The sequence below is a fragment of the Blennius ocellaris genome (assembly GCF_963422515.1).
Source record: "Blennius ocellaris genome assembly, chromosome: 3".
In the NCBI taxonomy this organism is placed as follows: domain Eukaryota; kingdom Metazoa; phylum Chordata; class Actinopteri; order Blenniiformes; family Blenniidae; genus Blennius; species Blennius ocellaris.
This window is the reverse complement of record NC_137652.1, coordinates 13,050,789-13,078,428: the sequence shown is the minus strand read 5'-3', so window position 1 is coordinate 13,078,428 and position 27,640 is coordinate 13,050,789. Positions and strand designations below refer to the sequence as shown.

At 39.8% G+C, this 27,640-nt stretch overlaps 1 protein-coding gene across 1 annotated transcript in view; it reads left to right on the top strand.

Annotated features, from left to right (window-relative positions):
- Positions 1 to 741: 741 nt before the first annotated feature.
- ank2a (ankyrin 2a, neuronal) overlaps positions 742 to 27,640 on the top strand; it is a gene marked incomplete at its 5' end in the record, with an annotated part of 90,212 nt that continues 63,313 nt past the window's right edge. The window contains 2 exons of the mRNA XM_080521144.1: positions 742 to 873; positions 21,304 to 21,405. Coding sequence (XP_080377270.1) covers positions 742 to 873; positions 21,304 to 21,405 — 234 coding nt within the window. The remainder of the gene's footprint in view (positions 874 to 21,303; positions 21,406 to 27,640) is intronic.

Sequence of the window (27,640 nt, the reverse complement as noted above, 5' to 3'; positions counted from 1 at the left end):
CTCCGGGAGAGATCTCGGCTCAGTCTGGCTCGGTTGTTTTGATTTTATTTACTCGTGTAAGCCATTCTGTTCCATCATAATTGGACGCACAGTCAACTTTCACGTCCAAAGCGCACTTTTGCAGCAAACGCAGTGAGAGGAGGGGGAGAGGAACTAAACAAAACAGAAGCGCACTACTGCCTGCAGGTGCATTTACGGATCACTGGGAGTATATTTATTTTGTAGGCATAGAGCAGGACTGCGGTCCTTGGACTGCAGTGTAGCGATGTACGTACTGTTTAATCCGTGATTCAGTTTCTTATAATGTCACATTTGTCCTTTATTGCCACTTGGTGTTGAGGTGATGATGAGATTTCCGATTGTCCTTGAAAGCAGCGTCAATCCTGCGGAGTTTCGGGAAAGCGCATTTGAAGCGCGTTCGCGTGCGCACGCGCACAAACACACACACACACACACACACACACGCACACGCACACGCACACACAGATGAGAGCAGGAGCATCCATGGGCGGAGGAGGGAGCGCTCGTTTTGGTTTGACAGTCTTAAAGAATCGCTGTATTGGCTCTTTTCACGTTTGAATCTCTGACTCCGCAGGATGATCCGGGGCCCTGCCGAGCCCCGAGGACACTGAGGCCCGCACAGAGATCCACCTTGCACCGGCTAAAAAATAAAAAATAAAAAGGACCCTGAACGACCGCGTCGCATCCAGCAGCGGCAGCAGCTGCCAAGCCCGAGACGGAATGTCAAGCAGCCCAGAAGAAAGTCACTCCAGGGGCGGCGGCTCCGACCGCGACCTGAAGATTGGGTCCTCGGAGAACACGTCCCCGGAGGGTGGACCTCCAGCACCGCTGCACCAGAACCGTATCCGGCAGGTGGGTGTGTGTCCGCCGCCGCAACAGCTGCACTCAGTGGCCCAATCAGTCAGTCAGTCAATCAGCCGTGTGACGAGCGGCTCAGTCCGCAGATGAAGCTGCGCGCCGGGCGCACGGAGGCAAAGGCGTTGCCGTGCTTCATCACATATTCGCTGTGGAGCTGACACATTTTATTGCATAAAATAGCCGCTGTTTACAGGGAAACCCCATTTTGCAAAACGCGTAGCATGTGTTTTGATAAGGGATGTATGGGATTTATCGTGACGTGTGATACCAAAAAAAAATACTCCAAACAGGCCAATTGTGCCCGTTGTTATGGCCGTCAAAATAAACACCACCAGGTCTGCACCGACTGGATGTTTACAGCCTCACATGCGCCACTGGCGGTATACTAGTGCGACACAATAGTTTTACCATTCAGAGAGTGGACTTCCTTATCTGTTTAATTTATCCGTTTACCCGCAACAACCACTTATACTAAGTCATTTATTTAGACTTGGGAACTAGATGTTTTAGAAATCAGTTGTTTGGCAGACATTAGTAGTTCCACCACCTTGTGTCTGAGACAGGTAAACTACACACATGTAAAGTCTGGTTGCTTGTGATGTTGTGAAGCAAAAGGTTTCCCACATGAATGATTGTATTATCGTCTTTTGGTCCATCTGTTTGCAATGTGATGGACTGGTGACCTGCCTAGAGTGCTCCTTGCATTTCACCTATAATGTCTACTACAGTTTAAAGTGTGTATACAAAATGGGTGAGTGGAATATTTGCAGTGTGTGAATGTTATAGTCATATTCTGTACTCTTGTGCCACTAGTGGGCTGGGCAAGTATGCCATTATGTCTTGTCATGCTCTTGTTTACATCAACGATAATATGCCCCAACAGAATATTGGGCCCATCTCCATGTGGACACAAAACACAGCAATGATATACATACAATATTAATGTGGGTATTAAATGAAAACAGCGTGAGGTAAATAGGTTTGATTGAAAAAAGAAAAGCTTTATCCAGACCTTACTTTTGTTTCCAAAATTCTTTTAACATAAATGTGCAGCACTAAGATCAAAATGGACACTAATTGGTACCATCATGATTTGATGGCGTGTGCGTGTGTTTTTACGTATTCAATAAAAGGAAGTCAGGAGATGGTGGAGGGTTGTTTCCTGTCTCAGTGCACTCTCTGAGGCTAATGTGATTTCAGTAATGGACCCCAGTGCCACATATACACACAGATACAAAGACACACACTTTGAGCTCCTCTTTTAGGGTGGAGCCTTCCAGGGCAGATTCTTGAGTGCTTTCAGGAGTTTTTGTCCAATCTTCATTGAAAAATTTAAGCTGGCACTTCTCAGTCAGGTGTCTGTGAGATCATGATGAAGTCGGCACATCATGCTCAAGAATACTTGAAGACAGCAACTAGGGACGGACTGATCCAGGTTTTTTGACGTCCGATCTGATCCCGATACCCAAAATTTGAATAGCCTCTATGTAAAGTTCTTCTCGCAGTTACAAATGAAGTCTTAGAGGTTACATTTCCCTATTCTTTGCAAAACTTTTACAAGATTATCTTTTATTCCCAAACAAATCTCACACACGCACGAGTAAACAGATCTGATCCACTGCGATTTACTCATGTTTTCTATATTGTGTCAATATTTTGTAAATCAGCATGCTATGTGAGGCCCTTAAGTGATGCAGGAGAATAATTATTTACCTCTGCAGAGATCCATTTTTAGTCCCCACAGCACTGCGTGTAAGTTGGCAGCGGCAGTGCTGATAAATGATCACGTCCTTGTCACGCTGCACTTGACTTATCCTGGTAGGTCTCTCCATGGCTTTTTTCTTTTGTCTATTCCCAACTTCAGTCCATGGGAGGACAACAGTATGACTAATAGTTAATCATATTATCATATTCAAAGTTTGTAAAAGTAAAACAAAAAAAATCACACACATCTATCACACCACTAGTGCAACAACACATCGTCAAAAGGGTAAAGCGAACGTGTCCCACGATGGTCTAAACCAGCTCACGTTCCCTATTAGTGGGTGAACAATCCAACACGTGGTACTATTTTGGTTTTGCTACAAACAAAACTATTCTGTGGTACCTTGGATTCAAAAGCACGATATAAGAGATATTATTTAAAAGACGCAACAGCAGAATCACAATATATTTTAGCAGTGTCCTGAGAGTCCTGCAAAACAGTGTCAACCCGAACCTTAACCTCTGAAGGTGGAGACTCAGTGGAATGTTTCATCTCATGGAAGAAGAGGAACTTAGACAGCGTTCACTAATGAGGATGTTCATTCTGAAATCTTTAGGAGGTGAGCAGATTCTCAAAAACTCCACACATATGCTGACATTTTCATTCACTTTTAAAAATCTGAACTTATGCCCACCTGTACAACATACTGTAATTGTTATATCACTTGTCTTTTTACATCTATTTTGGTCTACTCCTCTTTTGCTCTGGACTTTCTTCACCATTTTGCTGATGGGCAGTAGTTTACTCAAAACACTTATACCACTGCTAATACTAAATTTGTCGACAGCAGCAAAACTGCTGTAAATGTATGTACTGTAAGATTGTAGAAATGAAAAAATGCACCTGACTTTGTTACTGAATTGCAGAATTGAGTAGGTTTGATACTTATGATGGGAGATACAGGGTGTGTCCTTCTAATTAGAGGGGATTCTTCAATTCTTGAAATTGTCAAGATGACACAATCCAGTACTCTTAAATAACTGAATGTCAACGTTTACACAGAGCTTGGTTCCTCTGTAATAGAGTGGTATACAAGAGAACAAAAGAGAAACTGACAAGAAGACACTATGATCATGTGATTCCTACTGGCAGGTCTAAAAATAATACTGGCCATCGCTCGTGTGATAGTTCTGGAGAAAAATAGCCTCTTCTGAGTCAGGCGGCTGTGTGTCCATGTCTCTGAGCTCACTGCATTGGACCTGTGTCACTGTTCAATTGCACGCTGCTTTATGCTGGTGCTAAACGACTGTGTTCTGCAGTATGCACTCTCTTTCTGAACAATACATAGACATACTGCGTCATATTATGTCAGCCCTCTGTTGGTGCCAGTTCCACTTTCTTGTGGTTGAATCGTTGAAACGTATAGCTCAGTTTCTTGATTCGGGACAATATTTTATGTCCACTGCAGTATGATACCAATAATGGAAATATGGGAACCCTGAGACACTCCAACATGCCTTAAGATTCTCATCAGATGCACAGACATACAAATAAACTTCCTTTGTCTTCAAACACAAATGTGTACTTTTGCTATGTTGCCAGGTGATGTAATCTTGCTGCAATGGTTAGCAATGCCACACAGCAATAAGTAAAGTACCAGGGTTGATTCTGGGGAAAAAACTACTAATGTTTAATTTTGAACTATATGTGTGGATGGATGTGATTTTTTTAAATTTCTCCTTGTTAGTTTTGTGATGGACTGACAACCTTTCATCAATGTCAGCTGGGACTCCAGCCCCCTGCAATCCTAGCTCGGGTAATGTCTGTACATTGTCATTTTACATTTCGAAATGACTTCAATAGAGGCAACTTCATGTGCTTGTGACTCAATGCTTGGTAGAGATACTTCCTTTAGAATTATATATTTGTGAAATACCCCGCTTCCTTCTATTTTGCACAACTTCATGCAACACATTTCCTCTCCATGTTCCTTCCACCCGTGCATCCCTCTTTCCTTCTCTACAGACATGTTTCCTCTCACACTCCTACATTGAGGCTTGAGTATTTATCCCAGAATTATTTTTCCTCTCTTAGCCATCACCCCAACACAGCTCCCGTTTCCTTGCATAACATCTTCCTCCCTATCTCCCGGCAGACTGTCTGCCCGACACACCTCCCCGCTGCTCTCCTCATTGAAGTCCTGATGTTCCAGGAGGTCAGATTACACTGCAGCCTTTGGCATTTTCATCTCCCCCCTTTTTTTTTCCAACTCTCTGTCTGCGTTTCTTATGTCTTTCTGTGTTTGCCTGCTTATCTATCAGCTTCTCTTTCCCTACTGGGAGTGGTTCACTGCAGGAAGGGATCCCAAATTGAGCCATAGCCTTCATCACATCATTTCAGAATAACTACATCAACACACAGCTACATGGGAGCACAGCTGTCCTCTCGCGTATTACCAGTAAAACTGTTGGGCCAATTGGGGTCTCTGTGGTTGCAGTTATGCAGGGTGTATATCCGTACACATCCTAACAGGCTCACACTTAGTACTATACACCATTGACAGAATTACAGCTATAAGAGCACTTGCCTGGTTTTAAATGCTAACAAGGAGCCAGAGGATGACCACAAGTCAACCACTCACATGGACAGCCATTTACTAAATAACGTTGAGAAATGTGATTGTTTCCTGTGAATAAAGAGCTTCTAACTGTGCTGTTACTCAGCAACGTTTCACATGATTCAGCAGATTGTGTCTCTGCATTACACTGCCACGGCCTCTGTGATGAATTATCTTCTGTACTCCAGAAATGTCCATATAATATGGAATTGTTCATGATTATGTTTTCATCATTTGATGGATAAACATTTCCTTATGTGAGTGGGAATATCATCACTTTTTAATGGAATTATGCTGCATAATGGTACAATGAACATTACATTTCAAGTATATACACACACAGTATATACTTGTACACTAGTACACTTCCTACGGGCACATAGGTTCTTAGTTACGATTTTTGACAAACGGAAATACTAAAACATCATTATTGTTGCATTTTTTAAAATGCAAATTGAGGATATGCCAGGTTAAAAGGACAAGCAAAAAACACTCATTCTCAAGTTCATTAATAAAACATTATGCTATATTGTGTTATATTACATTATATTCTTCTAAAATGAACAAAATTCCATTCAGCATTTATTATGAAGCTATTTTTCTTCATTTGTTTTAAAACACGAAAGCCCCAGTCCCAACCCGGCATCTGGAGGCAGCAGCAGCTGGGACATCGGGCGGAAAAACTCACATTCATCGCACTTGCATACACTAACAATATGTAAGTGAGTAAGGACGCCGTACGTGAGCAGCACGTGTAAATGTGGCCTCAATAGGATAATGTGACAATTGCATGGAGATCGCACATTGTAAGCACTTGGTAAACATGTACAACTCACTTTCCACGTGTGCAACGTACAGTGCACACAACCGCTCATAGGGCCATGTACTTACACCTTGCGCAACCGTGTGAGTGACGTACGTTGATGAACTCCCTATGTGCTCTTGCCACTGCCTCCCCATGTTTTCAGAAAAACGTGGCATCTGTGGCCTCCCCAAAGAACGTACGGACTAAAAACACGCACGGTGGGTTGTGACCAGGGCTTAATTTATTTTTATTTTTGATTATTAATTCATCAGTCAGTAAGATATCATATGGATACTAAAATGTGTGTTACATTTTCTTTAAGGTACAGTAGTGGGTTAACAGTAAGTCATTTTTCCAAAAAAGCTACTTGTATTTAGACTGTGAGAAGAATTGGGAATACCAAGAAAAATCCACAAAGGCACAAGGAGAACATACAAACCCCAGGTGCCATCATAAACAAATGTTTTATGTGAAAAAAAAAAAAAAATCAAGACTGTATTTTATCTACTTTGATTCCAAATAACGTTGCTTTTCCCAATATATTTGTATGTAATTAACAAACTGTTTAGGGGATTAGCAAATATCACGTGTTCTAATTCTGAACTTGGCATACAAATTTTGACCTGAAGAGCTGACACTGAATCATTCATACCATTTTCACCTCAACAAATCACCATAATAGACATGTTGCTCAGGCCTCTAAATACCAGGCACCCAGTTTATTGATGATCCCTGATGCAATACACAAGCAACAGAGTTCCGTATACGTTTCCACTTGGTGTAATGGTGATAGGGTGGTGAGAAAAGCATTGGCATTCTTGTACTTGATCCAAAATCTATATGGAGCATGAGCATGGCTATATTTGGGTACAAACAACGGCTTGACACTCCCTGACTGGTTGTGGTACCTCGTAACTAGTCTGGATGTCTCACTTATATCTGACACCGTCTTTTACTGGCCAATCGTGGCTTGATGGATGTTTTGAGTGCAGTGTTGCATCACATGATGAGTGATGCAAGAATAGCCTTGTGATGAAGACCAATGGGTCATCATCACAAAGCTATTCTTAAAGATCAAAGTCAAATATGTTATTGTCAATAGAGAAATAACGTGTAAATAAGCTACTAAAGCAGTGCTTCTCAAATGGTGGGGCGCGCCCCCCTGGGGGGGCGTGGTGGGGTGTCAGGGGGGCGCGAGGCGGGCGCGACTTTCAGTATTAGTGTCTTTATTCATGCTTGAACAATAAAAAAAGGGCCTCCAGCCACTAGGTGGCAGCAGTGCTCAAACTAATCAACAGGCTGCCTGTTCAACCCAGTAGAGAAGAAGAAGTACTACACATGAACACCGGTGTACAGAGCTGGCGGAGGAGGAGGAGAGGTGGAGAAGTTTCTGACAGGAGTGAAAAGAAAAAAGGATGAGGCATCAGAGGAAAAGAAAACAGGTGACAGTAACCGGTATAAACCTAGTAAGAGCAGGGGATATGACGATGCCTACATAGCCCTTGGGTTTACCGTGAACACGGTCGGAAACGAGGAAACACCCGTTTGTGTTTTATGCCTAAAAACTCTGGCAGCGGACAGCATGAAACCAAATAAATTAAGACGGCACCTGGAGACCATACACCTGTTATGTCAGTAAGCCACTGGAGTTTTTTCATCGTAAACTCCATGAGTATCGCCAACAAGCCGGTCATTTTGTCAGTGCGGCATCAGTAAACAAAAAAGCACTGTTAGCCTCTTACAAAGTTGCCCACCACATCGCAAGGTGCAAAAAACCTCACACCATAGCAGATTTATTTTGATAATCAGGCGATTGTATGCAGAATGCTGGTGCCAGCAACTGATACAGTGGTTTATACAGATAAATAAATAAATATTATCAAGTTCTCAATGGTAGTACAATTCGGGGGGGGGGCCCTGAAAAAAATTCTGTCCTCTAGGGGGGGCGTGACAGAAAATAATTGAGAACCACTGTACTAAAGTAAACTCACACAACTGCAGAGGTTTTAAGGAACAGGTAAAAAATAACAAAAAAACAACAACAACAACAACCCACAAATATTGTAGTGCGATGCGTCCGTTACTCCACAGAGGGCAGGCAATTTTGGATTGAAACAGGAGGAGGCATTTAAGTTGTTAATTATTCATTACGGCCTAAGAACTGAGTTTCCTGTTAGAGGGCAAACGTAGGAGGTAGAAAGAGCAGGGTGTGGTCAGTGATCAATGGATTTCTCAGAAACTCAGCTCAAATACCCACATGTGAATCTGCTTTCTCTTCCCCGTCTGCTGCCCTGAACTAATGATCCTCTCCTCTCCTCTCCTCTCCTCTCCTCTCCTCTCCTCTCCTCTCCTCTCCTCTCAATCAACTCTCTTTTGCCTTTCACATCATGTTGATGATGAATAAGTGAAAGTTCCTCATGGAAAAACACATCAAAGCATTTTCCATGTGTTATTGAGGATAGCATAGCTCTCAGCTCTGAACACACACACACACACACACACACACACACACACACACACACACACACACACACACACACACACACACACACACACACACACACACACACACACACACACACACACACACACACACACACAGGATTAGAGTGCAGCCGACCTTGCAAAAACACCTTGATGTCTGCCTTATATAAGTCCAGATGGTTGCAAAGGTTTGAGTTTTGTGCCTATTTATTTTTTCATCTTGCTTTTGTTGGTTCTTTCTTTCTCTATGCACAGAGGGTGCATGTAACGTTTAAATTTTCTACTTTAAGCATTGATGTTACTTGTGAGAATATTTCCAGAGTGAAATTAAGAACATAAGTCTAGTCCTAACCTTCCTATTCCAAATACTTTTTTAAAGTTGTATTTCCCTTATTATGATACAGGGAGCACACTGGGGAGGGCACATGGGGTGACCCACCAGATTTAAAAGGATTGGTGTGAACCCATGCTAACATGGAAACAAAATTATAATTTGTGATCACACTTCAAAACTGAGCTGCCATAAATGACAGCTATGTAAATATGGACTCAAGTCCCATCCTGTTTTATTCACATCCTCTCTCACTGTGTTATATTATTTTTGTCTCTCTGACTAATTGCACGCCTGCTTATTTCTCTCTCTCAGTCTGACAGCATCACTCAGCATTCCCGGTATGACTGTGCGCTGCCGAGAATTTTAGGTCACACGCTCCATTATTTATAATGCATTCAACTTGGAGGTGAAATCAGTTTCTGCCTCATTTCTCTTCGTCATCTGACACTGCCTGGGCTGAACCATCAGATAGAAATGCCTTCTGCATATACATTCTCATTGTATAACACATTAAGAGAAGTAAAATAAAAAAAACTGTTCTCTGTATGCTTGGTATTTCATGTTGCTGTGCTTCAAAGTACAAACATGAAGATGATACACCAATTGTGGGCCGAGATCCATTTGTGATTCACTTGTCAGTGAGAGTGTTGGTGAAGCAAGATTTTAACCGGAAGCTTGGATTTCCTGGATGAGCATGAGATATTGTTGGTGAAAGTGCTTGGTCACATTCTATGCATAAGAATTGTGCACCTTGAGGAAGCTCTTTAAACACCTGAAAGTGGTCCTTCAGGATGGGTTCAATGCAGAAGATAAATGTCACTGCACCACTCACCTCAAGTAACGGAGAAAGCAGTTTATTTGTTTGTTTGTTATGAATCACTCGGCTCATCAGATACAGATTTAATCAGTTTAATTCAATCCCAGACTCAAAACCAAGCACTTAAAGGCTTGTTTTTTGTTGTTTTTGTTTTGTCTCTGCTCTCCACCTGTGGAACAAATTCAAAAAGTAAACTGAGGTTGGCAAAGACTGTCAGCTCATCTCAATCAGGGCTTAAAACTACTATTAACCAGTGAGGGATATTTGAGGCTTAATGTTAGGATCACTTTATAAAATGTTTTCAACTCTTCGTAGTCATTAGAATTTTCTTTGATTATATTACTAAGTTGTTGTTGTCTAGTTTGTATGGCTAAAATATTCAGACATCTCAAAGGACTTGAAATGTCTAAAAGGCCATTTTACTTTTAAAGGTGGACTTAAATGCTGCTCGACATTCCAGGTTTCTTTAGACCATCCTCACCGTGATATCCATAATATTGATATTACTTAACATTGATAGCATCTGCAGTGGAGATGGCAGTCTCTCTTGACTATTTATTTCCCTCTGGGCTTAAGGCCTCTCTCAAATCTAATTAACTGGAATGGCAAGCTGACATCATGTGGTCCCACTGGGCCTCGGGCAGCACTTCAAAGAGTGAAACAGGGAAAGTCATAAATTAATATGACCATTTGCAAGGTAGGGTTATATCTCACCAATCTGGTTTGTATCACAGAAAAGCGGTGGACGTCGTTTATGTTATGGCAGCAGGCTGATAGCTTTTAGATAAAACACTACATAAACCCTGCGTTTGGTAACAGGAAATGAATTCAGAATTTATAGGGCAGTCGCTTACTCAGCATTTCTGGCTTTTTCTATATGGCTTGCACAAAACCCCCCCAAAAAACACATATTGAAGGCTGCGTGGTCTAATGTAGAAGATAAAAGCTGCTATAGCAATCAGATAATGTGGCATTGTGATCTGCTTGTGGGGCTGCTGGTGGTCTCTGTAAAAGTGGATCATTGCAACACTGAAGGACGATGTGTTGCTGGCAAAACCATGAAGTCACAAATCAGATGTGTCAATTTAATTTGTTGTCACTGGTTCTAGTGTGTTACTGTCACAGTCAGGATGCGGTGTGGTCTTGACTTTCTTTCAGTTTCTATTATGTGACTGTACCAAGGTCATTTATCCCATCCACAGTGGATCTCTCTATTTCTTTTTACCTAATTTATAGCCCCTCCCTCCTCCCGTATCTCAGTGTGGTCACTCCGCTCATTTGGGTGTGGTCTGAGAGAGAGAGAGAAAGAGAGAGAGAGAGAGAGAGAGAGAGAGCATGGATGTTGTGTACTTCTTGGCTTTGACCTTTCTTAAGCAGTAAAAGAGATCTGAAAACAACTTGACATTTAAATATCTCGGAGCCGATCCATTACTGTCTCTTGTGACTTTCTCATTGCCCATAGACTAATAAAAACAATACACGTGTACATGTTTTTTTTTAGCTTTTCGTTGGTATTTTCACGAATGTCTCTATGTTGTCACTTGCTATGTCCTTCAGGAAAGCCTGTAAATATGGCATAAATTCACACTATCTCCGTTAGACTGCACAGAGTCGCACAATAATACTTCTCAAGAGTAAATAAAACATTTGTCTGATAGCTTCTGTGTTTACCAGAGTAAACAACCAGGCAGGCAGTAAAGCTGCAGTGTTCTCATCTTACAGCGGGCCAGGCCTTGCCTGTAAAAAATATTGTTTGATCTCAAGCAACTGCCTGTTAAAATAATGGAAAAATAAAAAAATATATATAGCTAAGGCTTCAGCTGCAGTTTGGAATCAATACCCTGAAGAGAAAGAAAGAAAGGAATGGAAAACAATGGTATGAGTTTTTCTGTGTATATTTTGAGCCTCGGTTTGAGGTTGATATTGTCTGGAGGATAGATATTACAAACACATTCCTTGTGGATTCTGATTGTGTTGCTCTTGTTGGGAATTGAAATAAATATATGAGGCTCAGGCCTTAAAGTAATGTTTGATTTACTTTTGATTGTGCTGGGCAAAACGTAGCCAATGTAATTATTTTGGTCCTCAAAGAGAGGGATTCAGACATCAGAGAATCCCTAGACTGATTCATATAAGGACGTAAAAAAAATTGTGCAACATGGATTGTTGAGATATCCGAAGATGGTAATACCAGGCTCTGGACAGGCCGACATGGAGAAAGATGATCCAACCTGAACCATAAAGCAGTACCTGTAAACAACTGATGTACTGCAAATTATGTTATGTTGGGAGTATTTTGGAGGTGTTTATCTCTGGGTTCCTTTTCTTCCTGGAAAGTTTTCATTAGTACATTGGTGTTCTGTGATTATAACACTACATATTATTGGGGTTTTGACCACCTTACTCAAAAATCTCAAATTAAAAACAAGGAAAAACTGAAAGTATCTAACTTCAGCGATCCACACTCGGTATGTTTTAACATACTTCTTAGTTCCTTTCTGTGTGAAGTTGCATGTTCTTCTTGTGTGTGCATGGATTTTTAAAGTGGGTGTTTGGGTTCGTGTTTAAAGGCCCATACTGTACATGTATGTGTGCGTGTCTACCATTTGACAGACGGATAACCTATTTATGTTCTCACCTGCCTTCAATCATTTTTATCTTACATTTATATGCTTAACAACACCTTTAGTGCTTCTCTACTAGTTATCTAAAAAACTATACGAGAACCAGACAATATGCTATTGTATTACTGTCAAGACGATTTTGAAATCCTCAAAATACTATATTTAATTTGGTGAGAGAGTAATAATTCAACCAAACAAATTTAATTACCAATGACAACAAGCATTTCACAAGAACAGACATTTGGAAAGAGTTTAAAATCTTCATCATGAAAAATGTATGAGCATCATGAAGTGTAGATGAGTTGTTTTGAACGGAGAGATCCTCCCTTCTTAAAGCGCAAATGCAACATACGCTTCCAGACACCCATCAGGGGCAGAAATTGTTGAGTCAGCCTTTCAGCTCCATTAGCACTCAAATCATAAACAACAACGGCAGCAAGCAAAACAACTTCACAAGTAACAACAAAAATAAAGAATTGCTTACATAAACCGAAAGCAGTTTAAGAAACAAGCCAGATGAATTTACTTGAGCAAAATTTGTATATTGAAGATGACAGACATCTGCTCTTTTGTTTGATTATTTATTTTTACTTGTTAATTTTAGTTTTAATCACTGAGATAAATTTGAACTCAAATAAAACCTTTAATACAGCATTTCATTCGTGAACAATTAACAACACTCAAATTTGCTGTATTTTTTATTGATTTTTAATTGTTTTATTTTATTGATAGTTGAGAACTCGACCTGCATTACATGGTGCAACAGTGCTTAGTGCTGGCTTCACAGCAAGAAAGGTCATAAATTGAAATCCAGGTGAGGGCTTTCTTTCTCCTTGGACATTGTAGGCTCTCTGACTTTCTCAAGGTGCTTCAGTTTCCTCCAAAAGTGAAAAAAAAAGTGCAATCACATTGCCCATATGTGTAATGATGGATTGGTGACCTGTCCAGGTTGTACCTCATTAGTGAGCTTGGATTGTCTCCAGGGACTCGGAACCCAGAACTGGCATATAGAAGATGGATGGATGCATATTGTATATTGCCAGAAAATGAAACCCAAATGACAAAACAATCCTGCAATATGAATGCAGTAGAAATCATGCAATATAAATTTCACAAATTAAAAAATATACATTTTCAAGGCAAAATGTGCCCCTGTCCCCATGAGGCCCATGAAGTCATATTCATAAACAAAAAAGGTATTATTAGTTTCAGTGGCGACCCATCAGTTTTGCGATTCAAACCTGCGAACTACCGATTGCAAATCTGCTTCTTTAACCTGTAATCATTTCCCATAAATCTTTCTGGTAGATGAGCTCTGTTACGATTTGGTGAAAAAAAAAAAATATATGTATATTTTTTTTTTACATCTCAAAGTAAAAACAGTTTCCTATTCCTGATTGACTTTTTTTTTTTTTTACTGTCAAAGCACTTTGTGAACGACCGTTCTTAAAGGTGCCATATAAATAAAGTTTTAAAACTTGATCTTGCATTTACCACCAGTGCGTGCCACTTCACATGGGGGACTTTTTTTCTGTTAAGTTGACAAATCTGATAAAAATGACTTAAAAAAGGTTAACAAGCTTTCATAAAGAAGCTACAGCTAATTTTTGCTTATCTACTTGTCCACTTATGACAACCTTCCTACATCCAAATATGCAAGTGTGCATCACTGTGTATGTATATGGCAGTGCACTTGTGCACGCATACACACACGCATGCACGTGCACACAGTTCACTTGAACATCCACGTGCAGAGATGCATCCGCTGGTCTCTTACTCCCATATCTGTCTATCACACGGTCCTAATGGACCAAATAAAAGCCTCTGGATCTATAAAATGGAAAGCAGACCATTTACCCTCCACCAACAGAAACAAGAGCTCCCATCAGGTTTCTCTGGAGAACTCTCTCAATGTAATCTGACTCTTAAATGAACCAAGCACACACTCTCACAAACAGAAAACACACACACACACACACACACACACACACTATCTTTGTCAGTTTATAATGTCTTCTCCTAATCTTCATTAGCTAGTAATCGATAAAAATTACCGAACAGCTTTTGCTGATGCATAAAGACTGAACATCCATAACGTTCTTACTGTGAGCACACTATTTCTGAATCAACTTACATGCTGATCAATAATGATATATTATTTCTGTTGAATGTGTAACGCTAGAAGTTAGGCAGTACAGTACTTTCCAACTTTGACAGGTTTGTTTATGTTTCTTTGCAGTGTGGGATGTACCATGTTAATAGGGGTGGTTTGGTTTGTTTTGGGTTTTTTTTTTACTGGATTTTATTGGATTTGTCGTTAGAGTTGTAACCACAATGTCAATGATAGGATTGCCAAACGCCAAGAGCTAGTGGTCCTGGACTTGATCCATATTATGAAATGATGTTCAGTTATGATATTTTACTCAAATCATTTGAAAATTAAGATTCTGTCACATCAAATTATTATAGTGTAAATTATAAAGTGCTTTTTTGTTTAAAAATGGCAGTTGTATTACAAAATATAAAAATACTATATTCAGAATATAATTATTGATTAATATCATAAATACACAACAATTTCATAAAATCAACATTGTAACCTTTACATTATAGTACAATGATCTTTACACTTGGTACTTCCACAACATCTCTTTTTATATTTTACAGCTATGATCACTGCATCATGTCATGTTTTTTTGAATAAAATTTTTTGGACCTTGTTCCCCTTTTCACCAGCAGATAGTGCTGTAAGAGCAGAATAAGTTGCCGTAAATGTGTATTCTGTCCCACAGAAGCACTGGCATTAATCCAGATGAAGTGTTCAGGTGCAGAGCACGCCATTGTGACATGTTGAAGAGTGTAGAGTGATTCAGCACTTCTGTCTCATTCATGACTACTGGAAGAAATACATGTTTCTGATGCTGTTGTTGTTGACTGAGCCAGTGAAAACATATCAGGATGAATGTGTGAACAGAAATAGAGGTGTGAGATAGTGCCCCCCATCCCTGGTGCTGAAATATAAAACGCCTAACATTAGCCATGTTGACAGAGAGAGACCTTGACATCCATCTGCCGGTGGCGAGCAAACTCACTCACATGCAGGAGCCGTCAAATTTTATTCCATCAGCCACCCGTAGTGAGGGTGCAGTGCAGTTGAGGTTCAGGCCGACCCACTTTCCCCACGTGCAGAGGGAAGTCTGTAACTCGCAGGTGATTGGGAGCCATTGGCGTGTGGTCGACGGTCCCCCTCCAGACCAAGTGGTGTGTCCCATCTTCTCTGCTGGCTCACTGAAGGACAGCCTGTACCTAAAAAATCACCCTGCTCCTCAGCATCTGCACTACTTCTGATCTCTCTCCACCATATTGTTCAAATTTATCACAATAAATAAACCTCGTCACTGCTTCATTCTTTGTGACGAGTACAGGAAAAGCATTTGATTAATCAGTTGAATGTTTGATATTATACATGCCGATTCATGAATTGGATTTTGTAATCAGAGTCACTTGTCGCTAGTGGGTTCAGTCTTTACCTCCTCTAAAAGGGCAACAAAACCAGATGAAACAACTTGTGAAAGAAAGGATCCAGTTGTATGTCACTGTATTTTATTGAACTTGCTACAACTCTGCTAATATCATGAAGTTCTTACTTATGCAACTTTTCTTCAACTAATATATCTTCCTCTCAGGATGGAGAGCATTTCCTCAGCGAGTGACAAAGTGGCAGCGACTGCAGCAGTCAGTGGGCTGCTGGCATGCAGCCTCCCTAAACCCCTTACACAATAAACACTCCTGTGGCTGCATTTCACAAACACACTAGCGCTCACATGCAAGCACGTGCACACACACACACACACACACACACACACACACACACACACACACACACACACACACACACACACACACACACACACACACACAAGCATTTTTAGCTACAGCTGTTCACATGGAATACAGTTTGTGTGCACATCTGGACTGGGTCTTTCCCTGTGTGTGTGTGTGTGTGTTGGGGGGGTATATGTCATGAGTGGGTGGATGGATTTTACCCTCAACCTTCATCAGCCGTTTTCAGTCATCTCCTTTCATCTCTTCAGCACATGCGACTAGTTTTTTTCTTTTGTCATGTACGGATGTGAAGACCTCTGTTTTTGCATTGTTTTTGAAGAAACCAAAGGCTGATTCATGATTTTTCTTTCAAAGGAAAAAAGGATTGTCTTTTCAGTTTTTATTTTTTATTTTTACCTCACTATGGATAAATGCCAATTCAAAGTTGAATATCGATTCCTGGATTGTTTAAAACTAAATACTTAAAATCGCAAAAAAATTTGAACAGTCGGTTTTTCTCTCTCTCTCGAAAACAAAGAAGCAACAATCATATTAACATAGAAGTTCACCAACTTGACTCGCAACGTCATTTTTAAAAAAGGTTAAAAAGTTGAAATCATGGCCCACGCTGCAGCCCACCTGAAGAAAGCTCGTGAGCTGGAGCTCCATCCAGAATACAGAGCTCTACAAAAAGCAAGAGACAGGAGGAGACGGCAGCGGGAAAGAGCTGAGCGAAAGCGCCAGGTAAAACACGCGTATGTTACTTAATGTGCTTAAACTTAGAATGTCATCCACACAAGCTCAGATTTATAATTAAAAAAAAGAATGCAGGAGAAGTTGGTCATCAGTGATGAGCTCTGTGTTAGTTTGAGCTGTCGGTGGTGCACAGATGTGGACATGTGGCTGGAAATATGTCAAGGGTAAATGTCCCATTCTATTGAAAATGTTGAAAAGCAAATTATGGAAAAGACACTTTCTTTACAGTAACAGAGTTGACAAATTACAATAAATGTCATTGTCTGCATGTGAATGGAGCTGAAATACTGTATAAGCATTTGGATTGCTATACAGTAAGAACACGGTCAGCCACAGACAAAGTACAATGTGTAATCCACTACCCTTCATGAGATGAAGGACTACAGGTCAATCTACACAAATCCTGTACAGAGAGATTACATCTGGTTCTCAATCAATCCAATCTCTGCCTGTGTAGTGAACTTGGCTAACAAATGAATGACATAGGCAGATGGTGAAATGGTGAAAACACCCTAAATGACACACAAGTATGATGACACACCCGATTACATCAGCGATGCTTGCGAGTGTGCGATAGCATGTGAACTCTGACAGGCCATGGTGTATGACGTTTCACACGAGTAATGTTAGACCAATATGTAGGCTAATGATCTTACCATACCCCCTCACTCCTGTGTCGCAATCATTATTAATTTACTGATAATACTTTAATTTAACCATGCATTAAAATGCCACTGAAAGATATATTACCACCTGTAAATTGTTTCTATATGTAAAATAAAATACATTATGCAACGGGGCAATGGATATGACAGAGCTTCAATGACTACAAGTTAAATAGTATTTCTCAAAATGTGTGTGATTTAGCGATAAAAGATTAAATTGCTCATATATTTGCGAGGTTATTTTTCAAAAAAAAGTTTTTGTGTCTCTTGAATGTAGCCGGTAGTTTTTCCTAGAGAGCTTGGCAAGCTATGAAGTCGATGTACATTCCTGTTTGAACCCAGCTGTCACGCTCCCCACTCGGGTCATTCACTGCGAGGGGGCTGGTGACTTGGTTAGATTGAGAATTGAGGGTATGGATCGCCAAGAACAGCTGAGACGGTGAGGGTTAAATGTTTATGGCTGCAGTTGTTATCTGCAGGGAGAGAGAGGAAGAGGTGGAGGAAAAACAGGCAGGACTGGGCCTTGGCTGCATCCATTAAGACAGAGCTGGGTGTCTCTGAGGCTGAGGAGTTTTTGGCTGGTTGAGGGACTGACAGAAACAGCAAGAGGAGATGGTTTTATTGGAGAAGGAAGTAAAAGTTGGAGTAATAAATATGCACACGTACTGTTAAGTTTGACTTGCGTCCAGTAAAGTAGGATGGAAAGGCTTTGACAGGCAAAGTAAGTAAGTGCAGTAACAGGATTTTGGCAAACCACACAAGACCAGTGAGGCAAGTGAGAGGCAGTATTATATAACTGGGAAATCCTCGTTTGGATGGTAACCATGGGCAATGCAGCATCATGTAAGGCATGTGGATCAGATAAAGCTTTAAAGACCACAGGGAGTGATAATGACTTGAATCAGCATGTGGACTACTACAAGGACAACTCGGCTACAGACGATTCACTGGTAAGCTGCTGGTCGGCTGCATTTATTGATACAGTATTTTCTGATGCTTAAACTTCACAAAGCGTCCCTTTTCAGGAGAGCATTTTCATGCTGGTGTTTGTGTACGTGTAATGACATCTCGTGAGAGGGGTTTGACCCTTGATCCCACGGGGTGGTGTGACCTCATTCTTGACATGCAGCGGCGAGATTGTGCTGAGTTCACAAGTTAACGCCCACTTGTGTCTGTCCGACATGTAGATGCATTAACCCCACTTAAAAGAGGTTAATACCTTGTACACACTCTTATATTTTAATAAAGCCAGTATTACTTGTAACAATCACTTAATACTGCATATTTGAATTAAGAATGGAAGATAAAACTGTACAATTTTATTGCGTGAACCAGCAACATGATTATAGATACCTGTAATAGTTTTGTAATTTTATCACCCAAAGCAATACTTGTTGGTCTGTAAATACCGATATGTAGCATCACTGTATATGGTCGCAGAGACACAAGTTAAAATGTATTCTTTCATTTGTTTACACATCCTCAGCATCTTTTGAGATTAATATTATTTTTACAGCATTTTTGTCAAAATATTGAGGCAAGGTTTTTTCTTTCTTTTAAATCTACATTGTTTTATCATTGTTAATCTTCACAAAGGTAACTGGGAACTGTTGGGTGGTTGACTGGTAAATTATGTCAATATCTGGTAAATGAGAGATACGTTTATCAGATATTTACATGGCAAATATCACCCAAAATTTGGGAATTTTGTGTGATGTGAAGTAGGAGTCTTGCTGTATAGTAGACCAAGTGCTTCTTTTTATGATGCATCAAATGTTTTCATGAATGATCTGGGCTTCTGACAAGTCAGTTCATTATTTTGATTCTTTTACAGTTCTGCAATACTGATGAGATAGATTCAAAGTATGAAAGGTCTTCAACAACAGGCATGAAATAAATTGGGTTAATTGCACAATTTTGTGAATTACTAAGCAGTATTTGCACTTTTCTTTGAAACTTTAATTTGAAAACTTCTGATTTGAACTTACAGAGCATGAATGCATAATGCATAATGTATTTGAGAACTGTCAGGTTTTTTAGCGATTTGTATTTAGCACGTGTTGATAAACTTGCTATGCACTTTACATCCCCAGTTAGTATTCACCGCCATCAACACTAGTTTACTGAAACCACATACCAACAGAGGAGCTGTTTTTTGAACTGCACTGGTAACTTGTCGAATATTCCTTCTCTTTAGTCATGGCACCATGACTGGAGTTTATGAAACTCTTTCAGATGGTTTGTCCATCTAACAGAAGAATAGTTTCCATTTTGTCTCAACAAACTTTACATGAGCCTGGACTTGGAGAAAGTGAAACCATTGATATGGACTGTGTTCGCTTGCTTCTTGATCTTGATTCATTACAAAGCATCGACACTTTATCAAGCCAAGTGACAATATTTGCAAACACTCACATGTATCTCTGTTGCTTTCAATAATGAGATGACAGCAGTCAAACAATACTTAACCACTTGTGATCAATATCAAAGATGTGTGTTTTAAGAGTTCTTGGAAGTTTGCAAAATTATGATGTCTCTTGTTCACACTTGTAATCACATAAATACTTTCCTTATTATTTATTGTAGTATTCGTCATCTTTTTTAAATTCAGTGTCATTTGAAATCTCGAGAATCTCAAGCATCCAAAAAAGCTGGTTTTATTGAGACAAATTGTTACACAGTTTCAATTGTTATTTTTTCCTCAGCTTGCTAAATTTCCTGGCATTTTACATCTGAGAGCCTCTGACTGACCTGTTGCTAACTAGCTATCCTACAAGATATTCTTCCAGCATCGTCCATGATTTTGGTTACCGTATTATACTAGTTTAGTTGCCCATGCCACAGATTTGTCACTTACAATCAAATTGAGTTATTTGTTTTTCTTGTCTTACTTTCAAAATCTGTTTCACTGGGGGGGTGTACCAGGATTTAAGTATTGCATCCCATTCATTTTTACATTGTATCAATCATTCAAATCTTTTTTGAATTGTGGTTATTTGTAGTTAAGGCTATCAAGTATCACCATTTTAATGAGATGTATATGGTGACAGTGAGGTGAAGTTACAGTGAGTTATGTTACAGTGAGATGTGGTGGTGGTCTCAGGATGTCTTAAGGAATGTGTACAGTTGATACTGAGCGCTGCTCAGAGGAAAAGGCCATGTGGATAGTGAACTTCTTCTATTACATCCTTTGCAGAGCAGCACAATTTGGCCTGTATTCTGGAGTAAATTAGTGCAAAGCTTGGATCATTCATATACACAAACATAGAAAAAAAAATTAAGCTTCTTTACATAGATTTTGTATGCGTGTTGCCTGGATAGTATACATTGTTATGGGTAGGCTCCAGGAAATGAGTGCAAATTAGTGTGATATTCAGTGAAGTGATGAAAACTGTGTGTGCTTTGCAGCTGCTTTGTGCAGCCATGATGTCTGATGGTTAAATTTAGAAATGCCGACTCAGACATTGATATCAGCATTTTGACTTCTATAACACCATCAAACATCTTCTGAACTCCCCATTTTAGTGTTTCGCAATAAATCACGATTAAAAAAAAAAAAAAGTATATGGAGAAAAGACTAAATAAGTTGATGAGAAACCTTAAAATAAAAAGTAATTGATTGTGTGTTTTTGAGTTATACATTTTGTTTAGGTTGTGTCTTAAATCGTATGTGTCTATCTTGTTTACCCAGCATTACCTAAATTAGATCTGACACCTCATGAAATTTAAAAGTAATGACGTGCTTGTTTTCCGCTTTTAATACCCCATTAATGTGTGTCTTTATCTATTTAGTCTGACAGCAACACTAGTTTTCTCCGGGCGGCCAGAGCAGGAAATATCGACAAAGTCCTGGAATTTCTGAAAAATGGAGTCGACATCAGCACTTGTAACCAGGTAAGAAGCTTAAAAATAGACTCAACACATGTCCACTACTCTCAAATAATGCTTTTGTTTGTGTTGTGGATGTGAAGCATTTTGTTTTTCTGTTTTTCTGTTTTTATCTGGTGATCTTGCTCTAGTCTGTACTTCTGTATTGTGTTGATATCATGAAATTAAAATGATACTGTCTTACCATCGACAGTTATGAAAATCCATTCCATCTTATTGAAACCATTATTATTGGATGCAAAGCATCTGAACTATGTAGAACAAAAGAGGAGCATTTGATGTGAAGTTGCTCCAGTAGATGCACTTAAGATAAACTGAAATCACTCCAGTTTCATTGATCACTTTCAGAAATAGACTTCAAAACAATGTTTCCCGTGGATATAGGATCAATTATTGACCTGGATTAGTGTTATGTTCCATCAATGTTGCCAGAGGAAGTACTGCTAGTTACGAGGTACTGAACCCTGAACTGCTCCAAATAGAGCACCTTGCATGGCAGCCCTATAAATCCCCGATAAAATCATTCACGAATTGCAGAAATTCATATGACATTATAAAATGGGAACAATCCTAAAATAATACATTGGTACAAATAAGTTCGATTTGTTTGTGTTCAAGCGTTAACCACATCCTCCAATAAGTCCCAGAATGTGTTCATAAAGAAATAAGAGAAATGCTGCAGCAAGTAGTCAAATGTCCTAAAGATCAGATGAAAACCAGGTTTAGTCCAGTTATATGTATTTAGAATGTTCCGTTAAGTTTTTTTTTGTTTTTGTTTTTTCCAAAGAGCAGCGGAATAGTTCAGTTTAAAATCCACCGACATAGTGATGAAACTGGTCAAAAACTTTACTTATTTTATTCCGGTGAAATGCTGCACACAGAGCCGTTACTTAGTCTTCCTGGCAAACCTGCTTTAAGCTGACCTTAGTTTTGCTGTGTCATGCGGGATGTCACAAATGAGAAGGCTCAGCGCAAATCTACCTTGTCTCCTTTACAACACTACTACCCTCACATCTACAATAGCCCCCCCACCCCCCACCCCCCTGCTGCCAAACCCTTTTATCCCACCAATCTCAGCAGCATTTCAAATGTCTGTGGCTCACTGACAGCTGTTGTCACCCCCACACCCACCCCAACCTACATTCCACCAGGCTGGTGGGCGGGGGGTTTGGAAAGGGTAACCCCCCCCCCCCCAACTGCTCTCTAAAACCTCCTGCTTGATCCATGTTAATATGATTGATGGTAGTCACGGGTTAGCCTAAAGCAAGAGGGTAAGCTTAGTTGTTGTGTGTCGACATGCACATCATACACTCTGCAGTCTCATTGCCGTCACTGTGTAATTATCCAGGAAATGATCAGCAACTATTTATACATTGAATTGCAATTGGCTGGCAGATAGGAAGTAGAAGCTGCCCTCTCTGCTGTTTTGTTGTCATGGGCACTATGGGTTTTGTTGTGCATATCAACAGCAGAGTCTCATTATACTTATATGTGCACACTCACACACACACTCACACTCACACACCCACTTCCACCTCCTCCTTTGCAACAGGAGCGTCCTGCCCTTCATAGCATTTGTCAGCCGTCAGATGATGCAATGTGAGACCTTGTCAGGTGACCAAAATGTGCATGACATTTTGATACATATCCCAGTGATGCCTTCACTGAATACGTGCCTCTATGTGCATATGTCATGGAGACCAGTATAATATATGAAGACCATGTTATCAGTAATTTTGTCAAGGTGTAACAATTGTCAAATTGTTCTTATCTTGCTTAATTGCAAGCAGCTCATATCATTAGTACTCTTAAGCATACATTAATAAATTATTTAAAATTCATATATGTTTATATAAATTTTTTTGTCTGTGTCAGTGAATGACAATATTCAACCAAAGTAATGTCAGCTAATGTTTACATCGATCTGTGTATGTGATTATGTGTCTGTGATTATGACTCTGCATAATTTGAAAGGCGCTCAACATTACTCACATAAATACACACACACATTCTTATATGTCGAGTTTCTACGTTTGAGTGGCGGGCATGTAGTGAAATCTGTGTCATTACTTTCTGTGTAACTTGTCATATCTTGATTGTCAAAAGTTTCTTGCTTTTTCATAAACAAGTGAAATGTAACCCTGCTGTCCTTTTTGTAAACTTCATGGAAGAGGACATTACCAGTGGGTTCAAACTAGCTCCAACATCATCATCACATTCTAGTGAAGGTGTGTGGCCACATTTAGAGGCATGGAGTGGGGTCTTCCAGGGTCGCCTTGGCCAGGGGAGGTTTCACAAAATGTGATGATTGGGAAACAGCATAAATAAATAAAAAAAAATATATGTGTCTTACTCAAAATAGAATTGTTGTAATTTAAGTTTAGCTTCTGAACTCATTCAGTACGAGCTTTCATGTTAGTATTGAGATCTAGATTTCAATCGTCTATTCTAGATGATCTAAAAGTATTCCAACGCCGATCTAACGGGCACATGGTAGCTCACACCGATCTTATGAGTATAAAAAAAAAAAACAAGGTCAATACAAACAACATAATTTGAAATTAATTATTTAAGAGGTTTGTTACAAATAACCCTCTAAATATTCTCAATGCCCATGCCACCGACAGTTTCCCTGTCATTTTATGTTCTTGTCATTGACTTTTCATAGAAATGTTACTAAACAAGGTCTGATCAGAAACGAACTGTGGTCTTGAAAAGTTTGGTAAACCATGATCTATTTCCCATTTGAAAGGAAGCGCCGAATGTTACCCCGGTTTCAATCAAGTAACTATTTCATGTGTAGTCAAACACAAGATGAGATGGCCACCCTGAGAGTGATGTCAGGCTCATTGTTCAGTGTTTCTCGAGTAGGATTGGGGAACCCTGATCCTCCAGGGTCGCAGCCCTGCATGTTTTAGATGTTTCCCTGCTCAAACACGCCTGAGTTCTCATGATGGGCCACTAATTGTTGCCACCTGTGTTGACGTGACGACGCGTTGAAACCGTGCAGGACTGCGGCCCTCAAGGACCAGGATTCCCCACCCCTGTTCTAGAGGAAACTCGAGTGAGTCAGTGATGCCTGTGATGAGGGACATTCCTGTCAAGGTGCTTTCCCATGGATCCGGATTCATTGAAAAGTACTTTGATCAATTGCAAAGCAATTATCCGTGTTGTTCTGTCAACGTTGCAGTTTGTGGAGTCACAAGTCTGAGGGGCAAAAAGCATCAGCAGACATAACCTCATGTATATTCTTGTTCAATAGTTTCAGCATCTGGCTGTCCTGTCATAAGTGGCGCATGTGTGTGTCTTTATCTTCATGAATTGCATTGTGTTTCATCAGTTGTTTGTTCATGTTTCTGAGTTTATGTGTTTGCGAGTCACTAGGAAACCGTAGAATGTAGTCATGCAGCAATTTGAGTGTTAACCACGGCGGTGTGTTCATTAATAACTGAAGAGTCATTTCCTCGAAAGTAGCAACAGAGTTTGGAAGGCCGGAGTCAGATGCCAAACGGTCAAGGCTGTCCAAGTTGGTATAAGAGACGGAGACGGAGACATTACCACTAGTCCAACGAATGTCAAACTGACTGTGCTTCTCTGTTGCACATATTTTTATGAATGAAGTGAAGAAATGATTTATTTTCTTGTTCGATAGCCTAATCTTCTGATTTCAAGCATGAGTTTCCGCAGGAATGAGCCTGGTGGTACTTTATCTAGTTTTAGCGTGTGAGTGATAGTGTGTATGAGTCAGTTGACATGTTTTGTTCCATATCCCTACAATTAAAAGCCAGAGTTCCCCTCTAATCTACCTAAATGCTAATCCTTGGTAAGTGATATTAGTCTTTAATCTGAATGCATTTACATTATTTCCTCTTTTCCTCTAACATTGTTGTCCTACTATAGATTATCCCAATGAAAAGTAACCAAATAAATTCGACTATGTATTTTACCATATGTGATCATAACTAAGGTCAGCGTTTAAATGAGCGATGATATTAATCTGCGCTGGAGTTTCTCTCCTGCCAGCGCAGCTGCAGATCACTTTATCAGGCTACACGTCCATTAGCTAAATGAAGCTTTCAGTTACAGCTCAGCTCATAGGGAAAGGAGCTTTAGATCACTTTGTGTGTGCGTGCGTGCGTGCGTGCGTGCGTGCGTGCGTGCGTGCGTGCGTGCGTGCGTGTCTGTTGTTGGTTTTCGGTATCTTTTCTGCAATGGTTTAAATGTGTTTAAACATTTTAATAAGATTGCATAATTTCTGCTGGTTCCATTTGAGAATGAAAACCACCGAAAGTTGAGTTTGTACTCAGTTATATGTCAGTGGACAGCATCCAGACGTTGCTTCATGTCTTCTGCCGTTACAGTCAAAATGTCACCAACTGACTGACTACGAACTGATTTAAAATTCAGTGGCGTGATGGCATGAGAAGATTAGGTGGTGCCACCTGATGATGGACATTTTTGCATCTTTGCAAAGTGCAACAGTGATCTCAAACTCACCCAACACCCGAAATGGAACATGAATATAGCTGATGGCAGCCGGTAGAAATACATTACAAAAGATTGAAACATAAAGGTAAAGTTTAGTTTCCTATAATTTAGTTCAAACAATGAAACTTCCACATATTTATTATTATAGATAGTATGGTTATTGCTACATTTCTTACATGCCTGAGAAGCCTATCTGTGCGATAATAGAGAGATATTTTTGTCATATAAATTAATTTAGAGGAGGCATTCTTTGAATATTTCGAAATTATCATGCATTTTTAATCAACTTTAGTTTTTTTGATGATTGAAATATCTCTTCTGTTTCTTAGTTCATATGTTATAAGTTCAAGTAAAGCAAACCATTTTGTGGCGTGTGTGATTGCAGGTTTTACATGTTGTATGACATGTGCAAAGAGGATGTTTAATAATTTAAGTTCACTTCTATTTCTCCTTCTATTAAAAAAAACAATTTTAAATCCTTTCATATATTTGTGTTGAGGAATATGCCTAATGAAGGCCATGTCTTTTTTAAGAATTTTATTTTCAGTACTATTGCGCCATTTTTGCCTTTTAAAGTCATACTGTATCATATATAACTCTCCCGGACACTCACTCACATCCTTTGGCCTTGTAGGAATGCCCTCTTTTTCTTTTTTTCTTTTTGAAAGGTTGACATTTTCAGCAGCCTGTAAATATGAGTATCTATGTTTGTGTGTGTTGTGTCCTACATACCCTCTATGACTGTGCAGAAACTTGACACCTGCTTTGGCATTTTGCAACTCAGAGAGCAAGTGTGTGTGTGTGTGTGTGTGTGTGTGTGTGTGTGTGTGTGTGTGTGTGTGTGTGTGTGTGTGTGTGTGTGTGTGTGTGTGTGTGTGTGTGTGTGTGTGTGTGTGTGTGTGTGTGTGTGTGTGTGTGTGTGTGTGTGTGTGTGTGTGTGCGCATGCGCGTGTGTGTGTGTATGGTATTGGCAACGTAGCGGCTCCTGTTTTCCATCAGTACCAGGGGTCTTCAGGGTTGGGAGGCACAGCTCCTCTCTGTAATCCATCTGACTGAGTCCGGGAGGCTGGAAGACGACGGCAGACAAACCAAAGAAGTTGGATGTAAAGCTGGAGGGCAGTGGAGACAGCAGGCGATAGACTGGATGAAGCTCCATCATCTTTAAATTTAACTTGGAGAGCCATTGAGGAGAGAAAGGGATAGAAAGCAGATGTATTGAGGTGTAGAGGGAACGAAATGTGAAAAAGATTGAGGGTTTTTTTTTTTTCATTTTTGAAAAAGGAAGAATCTAAAGGACAAAAGCAAGGGCACAATTTCAGGAATTCTATTAGTTTGTGCTTTTTCGAAGGGAAACGGTGAAGAATGGATGAATTGGAGGAGGATGAGGTGAATTAATATTTCCTGTGTTTATATATGTTCAGCTCAAAGGGGATAAATTTGCATGTGTGTGACATAGCTATTATTTTGTGAAACATTTATATTCTCTCTACTGTGCTGATGGAACCCGCAGCATGTGGTTGATGGATCTGAGGAAGTCGATTTAACAAATGTGCACTAAAGATTTGCACAAGGCCAAATATGGATTTTTGTCTATACTCAAACTGATGCAGTACTTACATATTTAACTTCCTTATTCTTGTAATTTGAGTAATATTATGAAAAAGGTTCAACCTTGATTTTACTGAAAAGTTCATGTAATTATAAGAACAATGCAGTATGTCATTGTCCCAGCTTGGATTTGTTTTTCTCACAC